This window comes from Petaurus breviceps, unplaced genomic scaffold, assembly GCF_028583685.1.
Source record: "Petaurus breviceps papuanus isolate PSGF00001 unplaced genomic scaffold, PetGlider_PUasm1.0 688, whole genome shotgun sequence".
NCBI classification, from domain to species: Eukaryota; Metazoa; Chordata; class Mammalia; order Diprotodontia; family Petauridae; genus Petaurus; species Petaurus breviceps.
The window spans coordinates 26,185,007-26,203,434 of NW_027186457.1; the positions used below are offsets into that span (position 1 = coordinate 26,185,007).

Genomic DNA, 18,428 nt, shown 5'->3' on the forward strand with positions numbered 1-18,428 from the left:
TTTATGCAATGCAAATCTTCAATGTATATGCACACGTGTGCACAGTTAAATAGAAAAGAGATATTTTTTAAAAGCAGACATGACATTTTTTCATGCTTGTGACCTGATGTTATCAACAGGTCCACACTCAAGTTACCTGGCTGTCTATCTTCTGCCTGACCCCTGAAGCGACGCCTGCGGCTACGATTGCGTCGCTGGGGTTTTTTTTCACTATCATCTGCAATTGCAAAGTTTACCATGAACTATTCTGACAATAAAAAGTCTTTCCTTTAAAGATTTAAGGGGGAAAGAGAAATTGTTTAAACAAACACCAATGATAAACAATATACAGCATTTTAATGAAATACACGGCTATATCTTAAACACTCTACAAAGAGATGATAAATTACATATAATCTACAGATTATGGGGTGGGTGTACAACATTTAAGAATCACATACATTCCTCAGACTGTTGAGGAGGTAAGGCCATATCATCTAGGGGATCATGGGCAGGGATACTTCCGTAAGACTGACATTTTAACCTGCTTTTACAAGCACACATATAAATATGGACAGAAATCTGTACACCTTCCACATAAGGTGTTAACAGAAACATATGAACTAAAGTTCCAATTCTGAAGTTTTGTTCTCTCCCTGAGGGCGGTGTCTGGGGAAGGTATCTCATCAGGGCAATGATATAGGTGCCCTATATTGCTTTAGTACTTCATGATTTAACAGCAGCCCTGATAGGCACTGAAGGCAGCCCACCCACATGGAAAAAGTCATGGTATCTGGCTACAAAACAGGCTTCACAGGTTGAGAACTAGAGTCATATGGGTCTTACTTATGTCAGACACAAGTTACCGATACTGCTTACAATGAGTTCTCAACTAAAATGCAACATGTAAATCACATTTAAAACTTCACAGATTAATGATACATGTACCTAAGCATTTACATACCTAGACCATTTTCATTAACAGAAGCAGTGTCTGACTCTGTCATTCCATCCATGAGGACAGCATCATCATCAGTCCTCCGTCTACGAGACCGCCTGCGGCGGTTAGTGCTGTGATGGGACTCACTGGCATCAGTGTCTGCAGTCTGGTCAGACTCTGTATTGTCAAGCAGGCTGTAAGGATTGCTGTCCGGATCTTTAAGCACTACATTTGTTTGAAGAAAAAAGTTAAACCCCAGTTAGGACTTTTATTTGCTATGCCACTAATTTCACCAAAGATCAAATACCTGAAAATAGATAAAAAGGTCACACTATCAAAAGTGCTTTTCTATACAAAATTCTAAGGTTCAGAATCTGAAACATCTAAGTATTAATGGCATGCTTTCTCTAAAGTTCACTCAATATGCCACACTATTACTCAAACTTTTTCCTCAGCAGATTACAGGCTGATGGCTACACTGGTTTTTAATGGCCTACTTTTTAGCAGTCATCAACAAATAACTGTACTTCCATGCAATGATCTCAGTGATGTTAGTTACTCCAAACAGAAACAATTGTCACAACTCCACAAAAAGGCAGAAAGACGATGAAGATTTATTAGACTTGTTTATTAGGGATTAGATAATCTGGAAAAAGCTTATTGCTGTTCTAATTGTAAAGCTGATTTAAACAATCTACTGGTGAAGAAAACGTTGATTATTGGATTCTCTATGGCCCTTTCCAAATTTTAAGAGCAATTTACCAACTACCATGAAGGTGTGCCTCACAGCAATCCTGTGAAGTTATTCTATCACTCCTGTTCCTATGTCAGAGATGAGGAAAGTAAGAGGCTTGGAGGACTTAAATGACTTGGTCATTCAATTCTTTCTTGAGGTTGAGATTCAAATCTAAGTCTTTCCTAATTCAGAGTAGAGCATTCATGTGATGCTGTCTCCTGGGATCACTACAGTCATATACCCCAGTGAATTAAATATAAATAACTCATGAGTTAGGTTACAAGAGGAGAGATAATTCATGAAGGCTCTCACACCAAACAAAAATCAAAAAAAGCTTTTTTTTTTTAATAACAGTACCTAGGAGCATACCAATATAATACTGAGTCATCAAAAGAGGCTGCTAAAGACATTCACAGAGGGTAACAAAGCCTAAGGGATCAATGACTGGTCCTGAATTATCATCTTTTTAACAAACTGTGAAGCAGTATCTATTCCTTTTAGATAAAGGCGTAAAATATAATGAAAATTTTAAAAATGAGGCCTATTAGCCTCTGTTCAAACCAGACATGTAAGAGTGGAATATAGTGTTTAAACTGAAAACTATGTTCTGATTTATGTATCCAATGTATAAATTATTAAACCATAGGCTCACTTTTTTGGTTTATATCCTTCCAACATAAAAAGTTGGAGTGTGAATGTACTATTCTGCTAAACAAGAGGGTCTTAAGTGTTCTGTGGCATCTTCTGCCTCTAACAAACACACCTGTGTATCCTTCACCTTGCATTTATGAGAACAAAACAGAAGCAGCAATTGTATAGTCTATCTACAGTTTTCTAACAGGAAACTAAAAAGTACCAGGCTGTCATGCATTTTCAAGAGAAATGATCCTAACATTGCAGGGCATATTACCGGAGCTAATTGATGACTTTCCACCACGGGGCCCCCCACGCCCTCGACCCCCTGAAACGCTTCGGCCTCTCCCTCCAGGGCGTCTCCGGCTATCCCGCTGGTGTCTGCTCTCTCGGTCATCTTCTCCGGCCAGTGACCAATCACTCAGCTCGTCTTTACGTTCGGACTCTGTTTCAGAGGGATTAGATAGTTCGGAGTTTGTGCCTGAATTGAAAAAAGAACATAAACTAATTGGACCAAGCCAATATATCCTTTAAGTCAATATTTGCTTAGATGTCAACAGGTAACTCTAAACAAAATATAGTGAGGTTAACTGCAACATATTAAAGTTAGCACTAAAATCTGCCCAATTAAAATGCCATCATCAACAATTCTGAAAATCCTATTTATCTCAAGTGGAATACCTAAAGTCATGATGTGAAAAGTGCCACATGGCTAGAACATAAGATTTGAGAATTTTATTGATAGATCTGGATGTTCATAAAGATATTGTATATTGGAAACTTTAATAATCTAACTTTTGCATATGGATAAAAACTGGAATACTAAGCTGATAACAGCTTAGTAGCTGAAGCTATGGCTATCTTCTATGACTTATAACAATGAAAACTGACTTGTGATCTGAAATCCTGCAAACACAGTACAAAAACATAGTACAGTTCAATGGAACAAGAGAAACCTGGTAGGTCAAAGGCTATTTAGATCTGTTTTATCATACTTATTAAAGTCAGTAAAGTTTATGAGTAGATGTATAAAAATGGCTGTTTATCATGTATTTAGGATTTCTGCCAAATTTTAATGTTTTCCACATGACATTTTTATCTTCTATTCCCATACCTTTCCCCAAAGGTCTCTCCATTACAAAGAATGCCATCCTCCTGTGCTTCCAAGTCTTACCCACTGTCCCCAGTTCAAACTGTGTATTGTCCTTGACAATTCTGATTTATTTTATGGGCCAGATCCCTCCCTCTAAAATAGAATACAGGCTCCATGAGAATATGAACACCTCTATGCACCTTCAAAATTGGTGATGCTCCAAATTACAAAGTGGCACATAAACTATTTAAAATGTGCCACAGTACACAAAAGGTTAATGCATCTCCATGAGCTGTTTATTTTCCAGGCATTTTCTTTGAATAACCTCAAGCCTCTCCAACCACACAAAAATGGACAACTTTACAAATAATTAAGTTGCTTAGCAACTACTCTCAATTATGCATCTATTATATAAAACACTTAAACATTTTAATAGCTTTAGTAAAGATCCAAGAAAGTCTCCTTTCCTACCACCCATTTTTGTTAACAGAATTCTTAAAAATCCCTTTTTTCACAAGCTGCTCAATGTTTGACTAAAGCACAACTACAGCTCAGGAGTGACACACAAAGGGAAGGTGGAAAGTACTAAGCACACTAAAAGAAAGACTGGAAGATCACAATGAAGATGAATAGTTTCACCTCTCTGGGAATGCTTAGTGTGGACTTTGATATTCCCAATAACCTGAGAACTTTTATCACAAGACTATGTGGCTGGCAAAGATGACAAAGGGAATGCAACCTGAAAAGGAAAGGGTGAGTCTTAAAGGGTTCCCTGATCCTTTACCCAGTATTAAAAACATGGTTAGCACACAGCATATGCAGATGGCCTTTCTGAACCAAGTACATTTGAATGAAGCCATTTCTTTGCTTTAGACAATAATAACATGGAAGCAGACGGTAATCTACCCGTTTCTCAAAAGGTATTCAGAAAAGCAAAATAAAAAAACTTCTAAACCAAAATGATATTTGGAATACACCCCCCCACAAACTCCAATCACCCTGTGAAGTCTCAGAAAAAAGCCTTTTAAGTCACAGGTGGGACAGAGGAAAAGCCTAGCCACGAAGAGGCAGCAGTGTTACTGAAGAAGGCTGATAAAAAAGGTGGGACAGAAATTGGGTAGATCTACAAGACAGAATGCAGTAGCTGGGAGGAAGCCAAAACGAACTTAAAACTTCACTTGGCCCATTAAGCTCATTTCAAAGTTCCACAGTTTTAACGACACTTAAAAGGCTCTTCACGGGTTGGATCCTCATCGCTGGGTCTCTCTACTTGAAAATTCCTTCTCTCATTTTTAATAATTCCCAAGTGGGAAGACTCTGCCTCCAAACTTAACACAGGCTAACTTGGCTTTTGTTTAAATTATCTGACTATCAGAATTAGAAAAGCTTTTTCTCATGTAGGATAAGTAAAGTATTGATCTTTGCAACAATTAACTCTGATAAAAGCCTAATGTGCCCAAGGGTATGTAACAGCAAGAACCAATTCCCAATATATTTACATGACTGAAGACAACAGTAAGTTCTAAAATAAATCATGAACTATCACTTTCATGAGAAGTGTTGCAAATTGTCAAAAATATAAAATAAAATCTTTCTGAGATTTCACAGGAACTGACAAGAGTATTAAGCATGGCCATAAAAATCCAATGTTATATGACCACCAACAATGTAAATAAAAATAAAATGCAATGAATGCTATGTAACTATAATGACCAAAGTTTGACATAGAAAAAAATGTGCGGGAGGGAGGAACCCCTCTTCTCATGGAGGAGAGCAGAGTGTGGAAACAAGAGGACATGAATGATCATGGAATGGTATATATACAGTCAAATCTAATCAATGTCTTAGCTGTCTGAACTTGCTTTAAACAATTTTTTTTTTTTTGCCACAAAGCACAGTTTGAGTAGGGGAGGAAGAGGGCCTATTAAATGTGAAGCAAAACATTTTTCAAGTACTTTAATTTGTTAAAATTATGATTTCAAAATTTAAAAGAATACAGCTACAAGAAACAAAAAGTGAATAGCAGAGAATTCTGTTTTCACATCCTTAGTCCAAAAAATACAATGATCAGAAAAACAATACTTTTGTTTTAAAAAAATTTTAAAATAATTTTTAACAGATATGTAAAAGGTCTCCCTGCCCACATTTTTAAATTCCTAAAAAAACAAACTACAAGAAAAATTTTTCTACCCTTAACCAAGACTAACAGCATAGAAATAAGTAGGCCCCCTTATAAACAAATTTTGTAGACTACATTAAATTCAAAGTTAAAAACCAGCTGTAACAAGTCTATGAATCATTCCTGAAATGATTCAGATGTAAGAGTGCCACCTACTGAATAATCCAAAAAACTTTTTAGTCGTAGTGATTTCCCAAATTATGAAATCCTTTTCTCCACATCGTAATATTGTTTGATTCTCCAGTAGATGAACAAAAGGCCAACATGTACAAGATGGGTGTGTGTGTGTGTGTGTGTGTGTGTGAAGAAGCAGAGATAAAAGTTTGTATAATGGGGGAGGGGGCACTAGACGGAGAAAATCAGCAAGGCTTCCAAGTTTAATTTAGCCCTTCAAGGCTACTGACAATATGAACAGGGTCAGGGTGAGATGGGAATACATCTAAGGCATATGGGGAGATGGGGATGGACAGAAAGAACTGGGCATTAATGTGGAGAAGGGCTGGCTTCTTGTATACAAGGAGAGGCATAGCAACCATCTGACTGGAATGGAGATGGTGGGGACAAAGGAACAATCCACCTGGAAAGGCAAGGAGGAAACAGATGGGCGTGTTGTTTATCAGCCACCCAACAAATAAGAGGCCACTAAACTGCACCAAAGGATCCCTGCATGTTAACTTATTAACACTTTTGTAAAATATTTCCAAATTACATTTGGATTTGACTCAGGTCTGCATGGACTCTGCTCTAGGGAGGGCTGTGGTCAGCTAGGGGCTTTCAGAAAAGCCCTTTGGCAGCTCTGTGGAGGTTGTAAGGAAGGGAGATACTGGAGACTGAGGTTCATAGTTCAGGTGAGAGATGATGCTCCAATTCAGGCAATCAATGATTGAGATTGGGGTTCACTTTGAACTTCTTTAGATTTCAGAAATAATTAAAAAGGGGGCAGCCAGGTGGCTCAACGAGTAAGAGCACCGGTTCCAGTGTTGGGATGGATGACCTGGATCAAATCCGGGCTCAGATACTCAGCACCACACCCAGAAATAACTGGCCGTGTAACCTTGAGCGAGTTACTTAACCCCAATTGCTTAAAAAAAAAAAAAAAGAAATAATTAAAAAGGCAAGAAATGAGTAACTGGGAAGATAAAAAAAAAAACAAAGCAGGCCAGGTAGCACAGCAAGTAAGAGCATCGGCTCCAGTGTTGAGAAGACCTGGAGATCGAATCCCGGGCTCAGACGCTTAGCACCCACCCAGAAACACCTGGCCGTGTAATCTTGAGCAAGTTACTTAACCCCAATTGCTTAGGGGCGGCCAGGTGGCTCAGCGAGTAAGAGCACCGGTTCCAGTGTTGGGACGACCTGGAGATCGATCGAATCCTGGGCTCAGACACTCAGCACCACACCCAGAAATAACTGGCCATGTAACCTTGAGCAAGTTACTTAACCCCAATTGCTTAAAAAAAAAAAAAGCATTTATTTGTAAAGGTAGGAAAAAGAATACTCCTAAATCTTAATGTAACTATGTCTTCTATTTTGCAATTTCTGCCTCAGGCTCAAAATAGGTAGTATACAAAAAATGTTCCACCATATAGCAACATGTTATGGATGTGACCCAAAATACAAGTAAAATAAAATAGTTCAAAGAAATGAACTCATTAGTGTTAATACATCTTTTACGACAAAACAATAAATATTTAATAATTACTGTTATGTGAAGACATGGTTCTTGATTTGTCAAATAACTTGTAACTTGGAGATGGGGTGGAGGGAAGCGAAGTCAAGGCATATTTGTAACAACAGATTTTTGCCATCACACTTGAACAGGTGGTCAAAAAAGTGCTGTCACAGGAACAAAATTTCTGCATTTTTTGGTTGCATAAGTATTTTAACCTTTGACATCCCATGTCTATGAGTAGAAAAAAAGATCTATAGGATAAATTTCTGTTTGAATTTAGTCTTTGGAAACAGTCTCTACAGACAGTTCCTTCTGTTTTCTCAGAAAAGTTTCAAAGTCAGTGATTTTTTTGTCATAGTGACCAGGAAAATCATAAGCTAATTCAATTCTCAAATAGCTATGCATGCATACAGTAGAGCACTGGTTAGCAATGCCTTTCCATTACCTAGACTATTTCCACAAATGCAGACAAGGTAACATAACAAAGGAGAAAGAAAAGGGAGGAGATTAGTGACATCAGTAGTGACCAGAAATGGGCAGAAACAGAAATCACCCTGCAAACTCCCAAAGCTCTAGCCTGGAATCCCCAGAAGCTCTGGGCACAAAACTCATTTGTGTGAGGGTCAGAGATCTTACAGTGTCAGCTGACCACTCTTCCATGAATGACACATAAGGTAAGCCAATCATACAGTAATACAGTTCAGCCAAAACAAAGTCTAACACAAGCAATTAATCCATAGAGGCGTCTTGCCTTTTTTCATTTCTTCAAACAGCCCTTTGCTTAATCACTGTACTTCTATCCATTCAGTTAGTAATTGTTCATATTCACTCTACTTTAAGATCAACTGGCAAATACTTGGATATGAAAATTAGGCTCAAGGAAAGGAATGTTAGGATTTCCTGCCAAATATTGAAAGTTTAAGTTTCATGAAATATGCAACATAAACAAGTACATCTATCCCCCAAAAAACAAAAGTGCATTGCATCAATAAGTATGAATCATTATTTTTACCATAACCAGATGTATAATTAGGGCCCCGACGACCTCTGCCTCTTCCACTATAAGACCTAGAACCTTGTACAGAAGAAACGGTACTCTCATCAGTGGCATAGCCTTTCTCTTTTTCAGGCCCTCTGGTGGAAGAGGGTCTGAAACCCATACCGATCTGCCGGAGCTGTTCATCAATCTGAAGTCTCTCCATTCTTAGCTGCTCAACTTCCTGGAATAAAAAGATGAAGCCTCATGTCATCTTTCTTTCAGAGCCTGTACATTGAGTCCATTCCACCCCAGCCCAAGAGAACCTGTAGCACCATAGTGTATTCAGTCACCAAAAAATACTGTAATGGATTGGATCTGCTACTAAGGATTTTTAAAAAATTGTTACTTGATGAAAAAATAATGCTGATGCTTCTTTAAATTACTAACTTTAACAGTTCAGCTTTCAAACTACTGTTATCAAGAATAAACATCTAATAAAGCATCTCAAAACATCTTTACAATGCTTTTGAACATAGTAACTACATTAAATGATTTACATGTAATGCAATTTAAAAACCAGAGTAAAAACCTAAATTATGTTTAAATCTTTTAAAAGGTATACATTTTAAAATTTTTAGTTTTTAACATTCACGTTCACAAGATTCTGAGTTCCAAGTTTCCTCTCCATCTCTCCCCTCCCCCACCCCAAGACAGCATGCATTCTGATTATACCTTCCCCCAATCTGCTCTCCCTTCTACCACCCATTCCCCCTTGTCCTATCCCCTTCTCTCCCTTCTATATTCCTGGAGGGCAAGACAGATTTCTTTACCCCACTGTCTGTACATCTTATTTCCCAGTTGCATGTAAAAACAATTTTTAACATTTGCTTTTAAAACTTTTGAGTTACACATTCTCTCCCTTCCTCCCTCCCCACTCACCCTCATTGCAATTCAATACAGGTTATATATGTGTAGTCAAGCAAACCATTTCCATAATAGCCATGTTGTTTATATTTCCCTCCATCCTATACTGCCCCCCATTTATTCTATTCTCTTTTGACCCTGTAGCTCCACAAAAGTGTTTGCTTCTAATTAGCCCTTCCCTCAATTTGCCCTCCCTTCTATTATCCCTCCTCTTATCCCTTTCCTGTAGGGTAAAATAGATTTACATACCCGATTGAGTGTGTTTATTCCCTCCTTAAGCCAAATCTGAGGAAGAGTAAAGCTGACTCATTCCCTCTCACCTTCCCCTCTTCCCCTCCATTGTAAAAGTTTTTTTTTTAATTTACCCCATTCTCCCTCTCCCAGTATATCTCCCTCACCACTTAATTTTTTAGACATCATCCCTTCATATTCAACTCACTCTGTGCCCTCTGTTCCATCCAACTACCCTAACACTGAGAAAGGTCTCGAGTTACAAAAACCATCTTTCCATGCAGTAATGTAAACAGCTCAACTTTAGTATGTCCCTTATGTTCCTGTTTACAAAATGTATTCTATTCTCAAGTTCCTTGGGTGCTCTACTCAACTGAAAGCTAATCCAAAGAGTTATATGGAAGTTTAACAGAAATTTTCAAGCAATGTCACCTTGATTAACAGAGGTGGGAGACCTTTTTTCCTAAGAGGAGAGCACAAAAGTAGCCAGTTTATGTAGAACTTCTAAGAAGTATCTACATCTGTGTATTTTCTACATTAAAGATACACATCTTTCTGTCATGTAGAGAAAGGAGAAGATATTCTGATAGTTAATAAAAAGACTAGAATATAGAGCCCAAGACTATACTTTTCCTTAGTTCTCTCAGTTTATAGCAGGGACTAGATTTACCCTGTAACCAGGAGAGCAAATCGAGATTGAAGGCACATGATTCAAGAACTTCAAGTACCCCAGAGCTGCTCTACAGAAAGTACCTGATACCAAAATAAGATTTCAGAAGCTTTGAAATAAACACCCCACAAAAGTGTGGAGTCAAAAAACCAAGATTAGAAATAAGACCAGGTAAGCATTCAAGAGAAAGGTCAGTACCTTTCATCATGTGAGAATATTTGTGTTCTCTTACTACTTTATGTGTCAACTCTTAAAATAATGTTCCATTATATACAATTACTGCCAAGAAAGAGAGTTTATGACTTCTCAAAACAAATTCTTAATTAGGAGCCAAATTTCTATTTAACATGAAATAGTTAACACTCAACCTGTCAAAAAAATTCTCAGCAAAATAAAATAGAGATTTCTATTCAGAATACCTACCTTTAGGTAAGCAATATGATATTCTAGAAGAACTTGCACATTTCCAATGCTTTCTTTAGTGCCAACAAATACAAATGGGACCATTCCCTGGAAAGAGAGGGGATAAAGGGAGTGCATGGAAAGGTAAAAAGAACCTTCATTATAAAAATTCCAAAGTGAAGCTGGATATAGCAATATTCAAATAAGATTTAAAAACACATTCACCTCTTTCATTTAATTGATACAACAAAAAATAAACTAAAAGAATCTAAGACATATAAAATGGCCAGTTCCTCCCTGAGCTTCTTAAAAACCCTATTTTATTTTTAAACCCTATTTTAGTATTCAAAGAATAGGAACACCAACTATTTCCCTCCCTTAAAGCAAGTCTCTTGCTTTCCCATTTGGTTCAATTCTCAGAAGCTTTTAGATTAATACCATCTACAACTATGAATTGAACTTGAAAGTTGGAAAACTCTTCCTTATTCCTTCAACAGCAATAATTCCTGTAATCAAAAACAATCTCTTCCCTGGTCTACAATGAAAAGTGCTCAGCCCACTTGGTTGCAGTAAGGTAGTCCTGCACTCTGAACCAGCTCAAACTGTTTTCCATATAAAAAGGTACAAGATAGTGGAGTCCTCTGTACAGTGCATAATGGATGAAATTCAGGTTGACCTCAATATATAACATCTAGACACTATGGCATACAAGTCTACAGTGAGTAGGATAAGGATATTTTCTAACTATCCTCCAATGAAAAAATTTCCATAGTAGGATTCATTAATGTAAATTTAGACCACTAGACAGACAGACACTCCAAGGAGATAAGAGGAGGGAAATAAAAGGATGAGTTAGTTCAGCATATTAGTATTTTGGATGCCTTTGCTCTTCCTTTTATTAAATGGATGGGGTATAATGAAATGGTCATTTTGTTACTGAACCTTTTGATGTCACTGGAAATAAAGCATCAAATTTGAAAGGTAAAAAGTGTGGGATGTAGCATCCTCCAATAACGACAGAATTACAAAAGTGTTAAGGATGTTTTAATAGCCATCTTTTAAAAATGTCATCTTTAGTTTATAGCTTAACAATCCAAGAACTAAAATCATAACCTAAATCCTACAAAGGCTTAAATAACTGTTCATCTCAAGAGAATCATGGAGGCAATCATTGAGCAATTTAACTCACCAGTAGCCAATCACTATTTATAAAACAATGACTATAAGATAAGGCACTGAAGTTCATGCTATCTTTTATATTAAAAAAAGGACAAATACACTCATTGCCTGCAGGGAGCTTATAATCTAGCTGAAGAGATAAGACATGATGAGGTAAAAATACAAGAGGTAAAAAAATAATTCAATGCAGTTACCTAAGCAATGTGACTAGGAGTATCACTAGAAAACAAATAGAAAGGCAACAGCTGTAGGAGTCAGAAGAGGAAGGTTTGCTAACAAAGGAGGAGGCTGTGCAGGTGCTTGAACAACAGCCAGGAGGAAGCTGGAGACATGCGAGGTTAGTGTTTGTTAAGTGAAAAGTACACAACTCGAGTGAAGCTGTGTACACTTGACTTAACATGTCTGAGGTGAAAGCCAAACTGAGGCTGGAATAAAGATGGACTTAACAATCAGGCTAAAGAGTGTGGTCTTGATTGGATGGGAGTGTCCGGAGTGGACAGGAGGAAGAATGAACTGGGATGAAGGAAGAGCACCAAGGATGTCACTGGGTCCCTGGGATGTGTATTCACTCTCAAAGAAGAGTAAATATAAGTTTGGTGACTGGCATGCAGGGGGCACTGAAGGAGAAGGAGCAGTCGAAGATAAATGCTAGGTTTTAATCAGTCACTAATACATCGGCATCAACAGGCAACTGAGGGAGGTGTGGAGATGTTTGGGGAATAAAACTGCGTTTGAAATGAGTTGAATATACTTATAGCAGTCAAGTGGAAACATAGGACAGATGTCCTGGAAATAAGTGAAAACACAAAACAGTGAACTATGTAGAAAAGAGATGAAGCCACAGGAGTACAGAAGGTCTCTAAGGGAAAGTACAGGAGAAAAACAGAAAGCTGATGACAACATTAGGGAATATTTACGTATATTACTGAAGGAAGAAAAAAAGGCAAAAGCAAAAAGGAATTAGGCAAAAGCAATTTTCAATGTGAGACAGGGCAAAAAATATTCCCAAGTGGAGATTCAGAGAAGCAAATAAATGCCTCTGGCTCAAGGTCACAAAGTTCAAAAATAACAGAAAACCAGGACTATTTTCAGCCATCTCTTACTTTACTAATATAACATTTTTATTGACAGGTTAACAAAATCTCCTAAGATCTCTTATACTATATCTTAATTTAAAGAAAATAATTTAAAAGTCCATGTCAGTACACACAGACTTAGATCTCCAAACTTAAAACACCAAATTCTCAAAGGGTCCATCATCACTTAGGCAATCCCATAAAATATTCTTCCATTTTCTCAAGTTCACAGTTTAAACAACACCTAGAAGACCTCATTACAGAGACAAAGAATAGGAAACTGAAAAATACCACCATGTAGTTTAACAAGTTATACATCAAATCATCAACTAGGAAAAACACACAAAAATAAAGTTTCAAAAAAGGAAAGGCTTAAAAATCAACTTACATCTTCTCTTGGTAGTTTATTTTCATTGTCTCCTTCAATTCTCACCCTAACTACTCCAGATTTGTCCACAATCTCTTGAATCACCTTGCCGTTTTTCCCAATAACTTTTCCTTTAATGAGAAAACAAGGACATAACTTATTAAAATGCCACTTTTGTAATCTTAACCAGCAACCTGAACAAATTATTTATTACTAACTTTTATAAACTAACCTTTGCTTCATTGCCAATCCAACCAAAGAGGAAGCCCAAAAAATTCTCCTCTTTGGAAAGGACACACCCTCCACAATACTATTATCACGTGGAAGTCATTTGTGAGACCACATGGTCATTCCTTAAAAGTCATGCCTGGACCAGACCTCTGTTTTTATTTAAAATAGAAATTCCTATGAACCTAATTCTCATAAAAGCTTAAACATCATACCTGGAAGCTCAGCAATTGACTGGCATTATCCAACTAAACAATTTGAAGGATTAACATTAATTTCATTTTAGAAGATACACATGATATCAATTTATAGAACTCTAGGTAGGTGTGGATAAAATCCTACATCAGTCAATATATCTCCTGGAATTGAGAATTTGAATGGCTTTGGGGCACATATGCGGCTAGTGAAAGGCAGGACTTGAAACCAGGTATTCCTGATGCCATGGTTTGGCTCTCTAATTATTGTAAATTTCGACAGTTGTATTTATAATCTCACACACACACACACACACACACACACACACACATACACAGACAACATTGGTGAGATTAGTTCATGATCATATTTCTATTTCCAAAGTACTGGGAATCCTCTCATGCCAGTACCTCATTAAAAGAACATGGTTTTTGGGGTGGATAGGTGGCACAGTGACTAGAGCACTGGCCCTGGAGTCAGGAGGACCTGAGTTCAAATCCAGCCTCAGACACTTAACACATACTAGCTGTGTGACCTTGGGCAAGTCACTTATCCCCAACTGCCCTGCCTTTCCCCCTCCAAAAAAAAAAAAAAAAAGAATATGGCTTTTCAAAGACTATAGAAATGGAAGCTTTTCTTGGAAGCTCTACAATAATGGAAATCTTCAAAAGGGAGAGCAATCTGTTGTCCATGGATAGAGAGGTTCATCACAAGAAGGCTGACCCTGGCAGAAGGAGCACCCACACCAATATTCACTGCTATCGATCAGTAAATCCAAAGTGTTCAATTTCCACAATTCTTATACTTTACACCATGAAAACATCTTTCCACTTAATGCTGTACAGACAACTTGAAAGCATGATTAATCTAATTGTTTTTCCTTATTCATACACTGGTTGGTGTTCGAACACACACCAAAAAACCATATTATAATGAATCCATTTCTGTGATTTTTCACATTTTAAATCTATAGTTCAGTCATTTGTTGAAGACCCACTGTGAACATGGCATTATTCAAAGTATTGTGGGGAAAATATAAGAAGAATACAGCTCCCTGTCTTAAAGGAACATAAAATCTAGTTTACTAACTAAAAATCATTCAGCATCCTCCCAACTTGGAGCTCATTGTAGCAGCTTTACAATTGGCAAAGTGCTTTCCTCACAACAACCCTGTGAGGTAGGTTGGGCAATGGATCTCTAAAGATGAGAAAAATGTGGCCCAGAGATGTTCGAGAACTTGTCCCAAGTCACAGCTACTTGGTGAAAGAACCAGGACCCAAGCCAGGACTCCTGTCACAAGGTCCGGCGCTCCTTACGCCATACTACCCTCCAACAAATCAAATCCAAAATTAGGAAATGTTTAGTAAATCCATAAAAAGTATGTAATAAAACAAATTCCATGAAACATTCTAGTGTCCCACTGATTTACACTAATAAATCATACTCATTCCCTCAGAACCTAGACCTGTGCTGCTTGTTGGTCAAGCTTTAAAAACCACAGCATGCAAGGACAGTTGGACCCAACACAAAAGGGTAAATAACAGGGCAGTGGCAGCACCAAGCCAGCCTGCAGCCAAGCAGTGGACAAAGGCCCTCCTCCAGCGTCATCCCCACCAACAGTCAGGGAAGGCAACAACATCCCCAGAGTTAGCAGCAGCAGTGGCAGCCAAGCCTTGGATAAAGAAGAAGAAATGCTGATGGAGGCAGCTCCTCTCAGTTCTGAGTAGCACCCCCAATAGAACATCAGCAGGTTAATCCAATGGCAGCCTTTCTTTGCCAATTCCGTGGAGTCCTACCAGGGATTCCATCCTTGGCTTCAAAATGCAGGCAATTTACTGAGGAGAAAGCAAGCCCCTCTTGTGCAGTCTCCCAATCCCATCTTCTCCCCAAACCTTAAGGTCTCTGACCCTCCCTCCCTCCCATGTGAGCTATAGCAGCAGTAGGTGAACTCAAATCACCCTTCTTGGGGCCAGTGGCAGGAACCTACCTGCAAGTTTTAATCAGCCCCACCACAGACTGAATGTGTACCTTAATTGATCAATCATTTCCATAGGTATAAATTCCACAGAGCAGACTGACAAAGTGAAGCATACCTGCAGTACAAATTGAGCATAAGTGCTGGGGGGACACAGAGTGGAGAGGTGAATTGGAGGTAGGGAAATTGGGTAACATGAGCTTGTCAAGGGAAATTTGCAACCTAGAAGGTCTGAGCTATGACTTCCTAAATATCAGTACTAGACTGATTTTCCTGGAGGTCATAGCCAAGAACATAAAAGATCCATTTCTCATCTCACTCCTCTGTCTCTCTCTGATGTGCCAAGAATTCTGAATTTAGAGAAGAATGGGTAAGAGCAGTGCTCCATGCAGGCCATAGATAAGTCTCTCCTAGAAGCCTGGGGTGATCTCAAGGCTGCACTGCCCAGTGGGGAGCTTGTTGCTGCTCTTCTGTCCTGCCCAGGATCATGCAAACAACAGAGTGATCCAAGGGGAAGGGAAGAGACTTAAAAAAGAGGGAGACAGGCACTCAAAAAAATTGCTGAATCAACATGAGCAAGAGTTGGTCCTCATTGCCAATTCCCTGATTTTTCAGGAACTCCCAAGAACTTTCCAACCTTGGAAACCCTAGTCACAGAGACCATGGAAGGGCAATAAAGAACTTTAAAACAGCAATACACCTTAGAAGAACTCACTATAAAGATGAGGTTACTGAGGCTGAGGGATAAATGACAATTAATTCAAGTACTAGGGAAATGAGGCCCATCATCAAAAGAAAACTAGCCTGTCAAACAAGCTAGCAGAGGAATAAAAGGGTATCACGTCAAGGTTTATTTTGCTGTTTGTTATTTTACCCCTCGATACCTTTCACTACAGATTAAATAGTCAGTTTAATCCTAAAATAATTTGTCAACCAAAGACAGGCACTTTACCAATAAACATGAAAATACTTGATTTTTTAAATAAATAAAACTTTTATGGAATTCCAGAAGTAAAAAAATATTTTGCTCCAAGTTAAGTGGTAGAGCCATGACATGAAGCCAGATTTGCAGACTCCAAATTCAATACCCTTTCTACTGCAGCCTTCAGGATTTAGGGCAACAGTTGCCTGTAGTAAGAATCATATTTCATCCTCTGGATTCCAAATATAAATTTAGAATGGTTACTTTAAATCCTATAAAAAACTACCTTCAATCAGTCATTTTAACTTCAAACAGCTCAATGCATTGTGTTTCTTTGTCAAGTCAAGTAAAGTAGGAATGAAGACCATTATGAAGGGGAAAAAAATTGGGAGCACAAAGAAGGGTTGCACCCTAAAGGAAATTAGTATTGCTGTGACTCTAATTCTCTTTCTTGACTTCTAACCTACAACTGTAATCCAAATGTTCCTCAAAGAAAGCAGGGCTGCTCCAGTGGTATCAAATGGGAGCGAGAAGAGCTAAAATTCTCCCCCTGAATACCATACTCACACCAGAATTCAATTTCTAAGTTTTCTCAGTCTTTCCCCTTCTAAGTTAAACAAGGGAACAAATATATTTTCATATACTAAACAAAAATGAAATCCTACAACTCTGAGGAGCTCATGAGTACCAGGGGCTCCAAAAGGATGAGGGGGGGCTAGAAGGAGTTCATTTCCCAACACTGCCTTCTGTAGTGCTTCATATGCAATACAGAAAACAAATTAAGAATTCTGCTTTTCTTCTTGACATGAGTAGATAACAAGAATTAGGGCAAAATAGCAATATGCAAAAACCAATTCTATAGATATTAAATTCTCACTATAAATGTAAGCATAAGTAGAGCTGCAATCTGCAAAAGTCTAAGCAGCCTAAATGGAAGAAAAGTATCATCACACATTTGATTCATCATGTCACTATATTATCTATTTAAGTGCTTTTTAATAAATTAGGATTTAGTAGTATTACATACCAACTAGATTTCTAGGAACCTGAATAAAGTCCTCCACAAATTCCAAGAAACCTCTAGCCTTTTTTACAGCATCAGCACTCTAGAAGGAAAAAAGCAAAAACAACCAAGTATTAGTTATTCAATCACACCTGAAATATTGTGAGAAAAACGGCATTTTCTAAGTGACCTAATCATGCTCCCCCAAAAGGTCAAAGGTCAGCTGCTATTCAAGCACTTCAGATGCAGTGAAGTTGTGATTAAGTACTGAATGATATTCTAAGCCAAGCCTGCACAGCATTCTTCTGACCCTCGAAAAATGTCGAGGATGTGAATATGGCTGAGGTCATACTCAGGCCTGAAGGCCATTCTAATAGGGTTCACTGGTCCTGAAGGGAAGAGGCCTAATACCCTTGGGCAGGCCTGTATAATATACTGGTCAAACTACCCCAGTGTAACTGTTACACTGAGAAAATTTTAAAGATGAACATGACATGAATATCATCATCTAATCCAAGACCCCAATTTACCACATTAGGTTAAGTCACAGGCCCATGTCAGGACTAAAGACCTCATATAAGTCTTCCTTCCAATAACAGTAAAGAAATGGTTTAACATTTCCTCCTACGTTGTCCAAATTAGTTTTCAAAGGCAGAGCAGAGCAGAAGTACTTTAACCTGACAACTTTAAGAAAAAAAAATTTTAATGAGCTGATTTTCAAAATTATTTAACCAGATGCTTTTCAACCCAAATGCAATGGGGAAATCTGTAGGAAAATCTAAAGAAGTTAAAAGATTAGCACAGCTGAGATGAATGCTATGTGATGCCAAGAGTTAATCTGAAAGAATACTGCTTTCACTTCTGACCAAATCTTAATGGAGTGAAACCAAAGATTTAAAAGGGGGGGGGGGGTACGTCGCTCTTTATCAGATCGGAAGAGCGACGGAGAAACAAGCCCCAGTGAGGAAAAAAAGAGGACAAAAAAACCACAGCAGAGACACCCAACAAAAAAACACAAAACACCAACGAAAGCGCATCATAGAAATCA

The 18,428-nt window shown here is 38.1% G+C and overlaps 1 protein-coding gene across 5 annotated transcripts in view; it reads right to left on the bottom strand.

The window, feature by feature from the left end:
• The window catches only part of FXR1 (FMR1 autosomal homolog 1), a 62,337-nt gene that overhangs the window by 6,468 nt on the left and 37,441 nt on the right, over positions 1-18,428 (bottom strand). For 2 of the 5 annotated variants that reach the window (XM_069104801.1, XM_069104804.1), the window contains exons 9-14: positions 17,405-17,483; positions 13,079-13,188; positions 10,457-10,543; positions 8,242-8,449; positions 2,566-2,769; positions 944-1,144 (exon numbers count right to left, since the gene is read on the bottom strand). In XM_069104801.1, the coding sequence (XP_068960902.1) occupies positions 944-1,144; positions 2,566-2,769; positions 8,242-8,449; positions 10,457-10,543; positions 13,079-13,188; positions 17,405-17,483 (889 nt within the window). Of the gene's footprint in view, positions 1-136; positions 218-943; positions 1,145-2,565; positions 2,770-8,241; positions 8,450-10,456; positions 10,544-13,078; positions 13,189-17,404; positions 17,484-18,428 lie in introns of all 5 variants that reach the window. The other 3 variants (XM_069104802.1, XM_069104803.1, XM_069104800.1) reach the window with 3 other exon arrangements.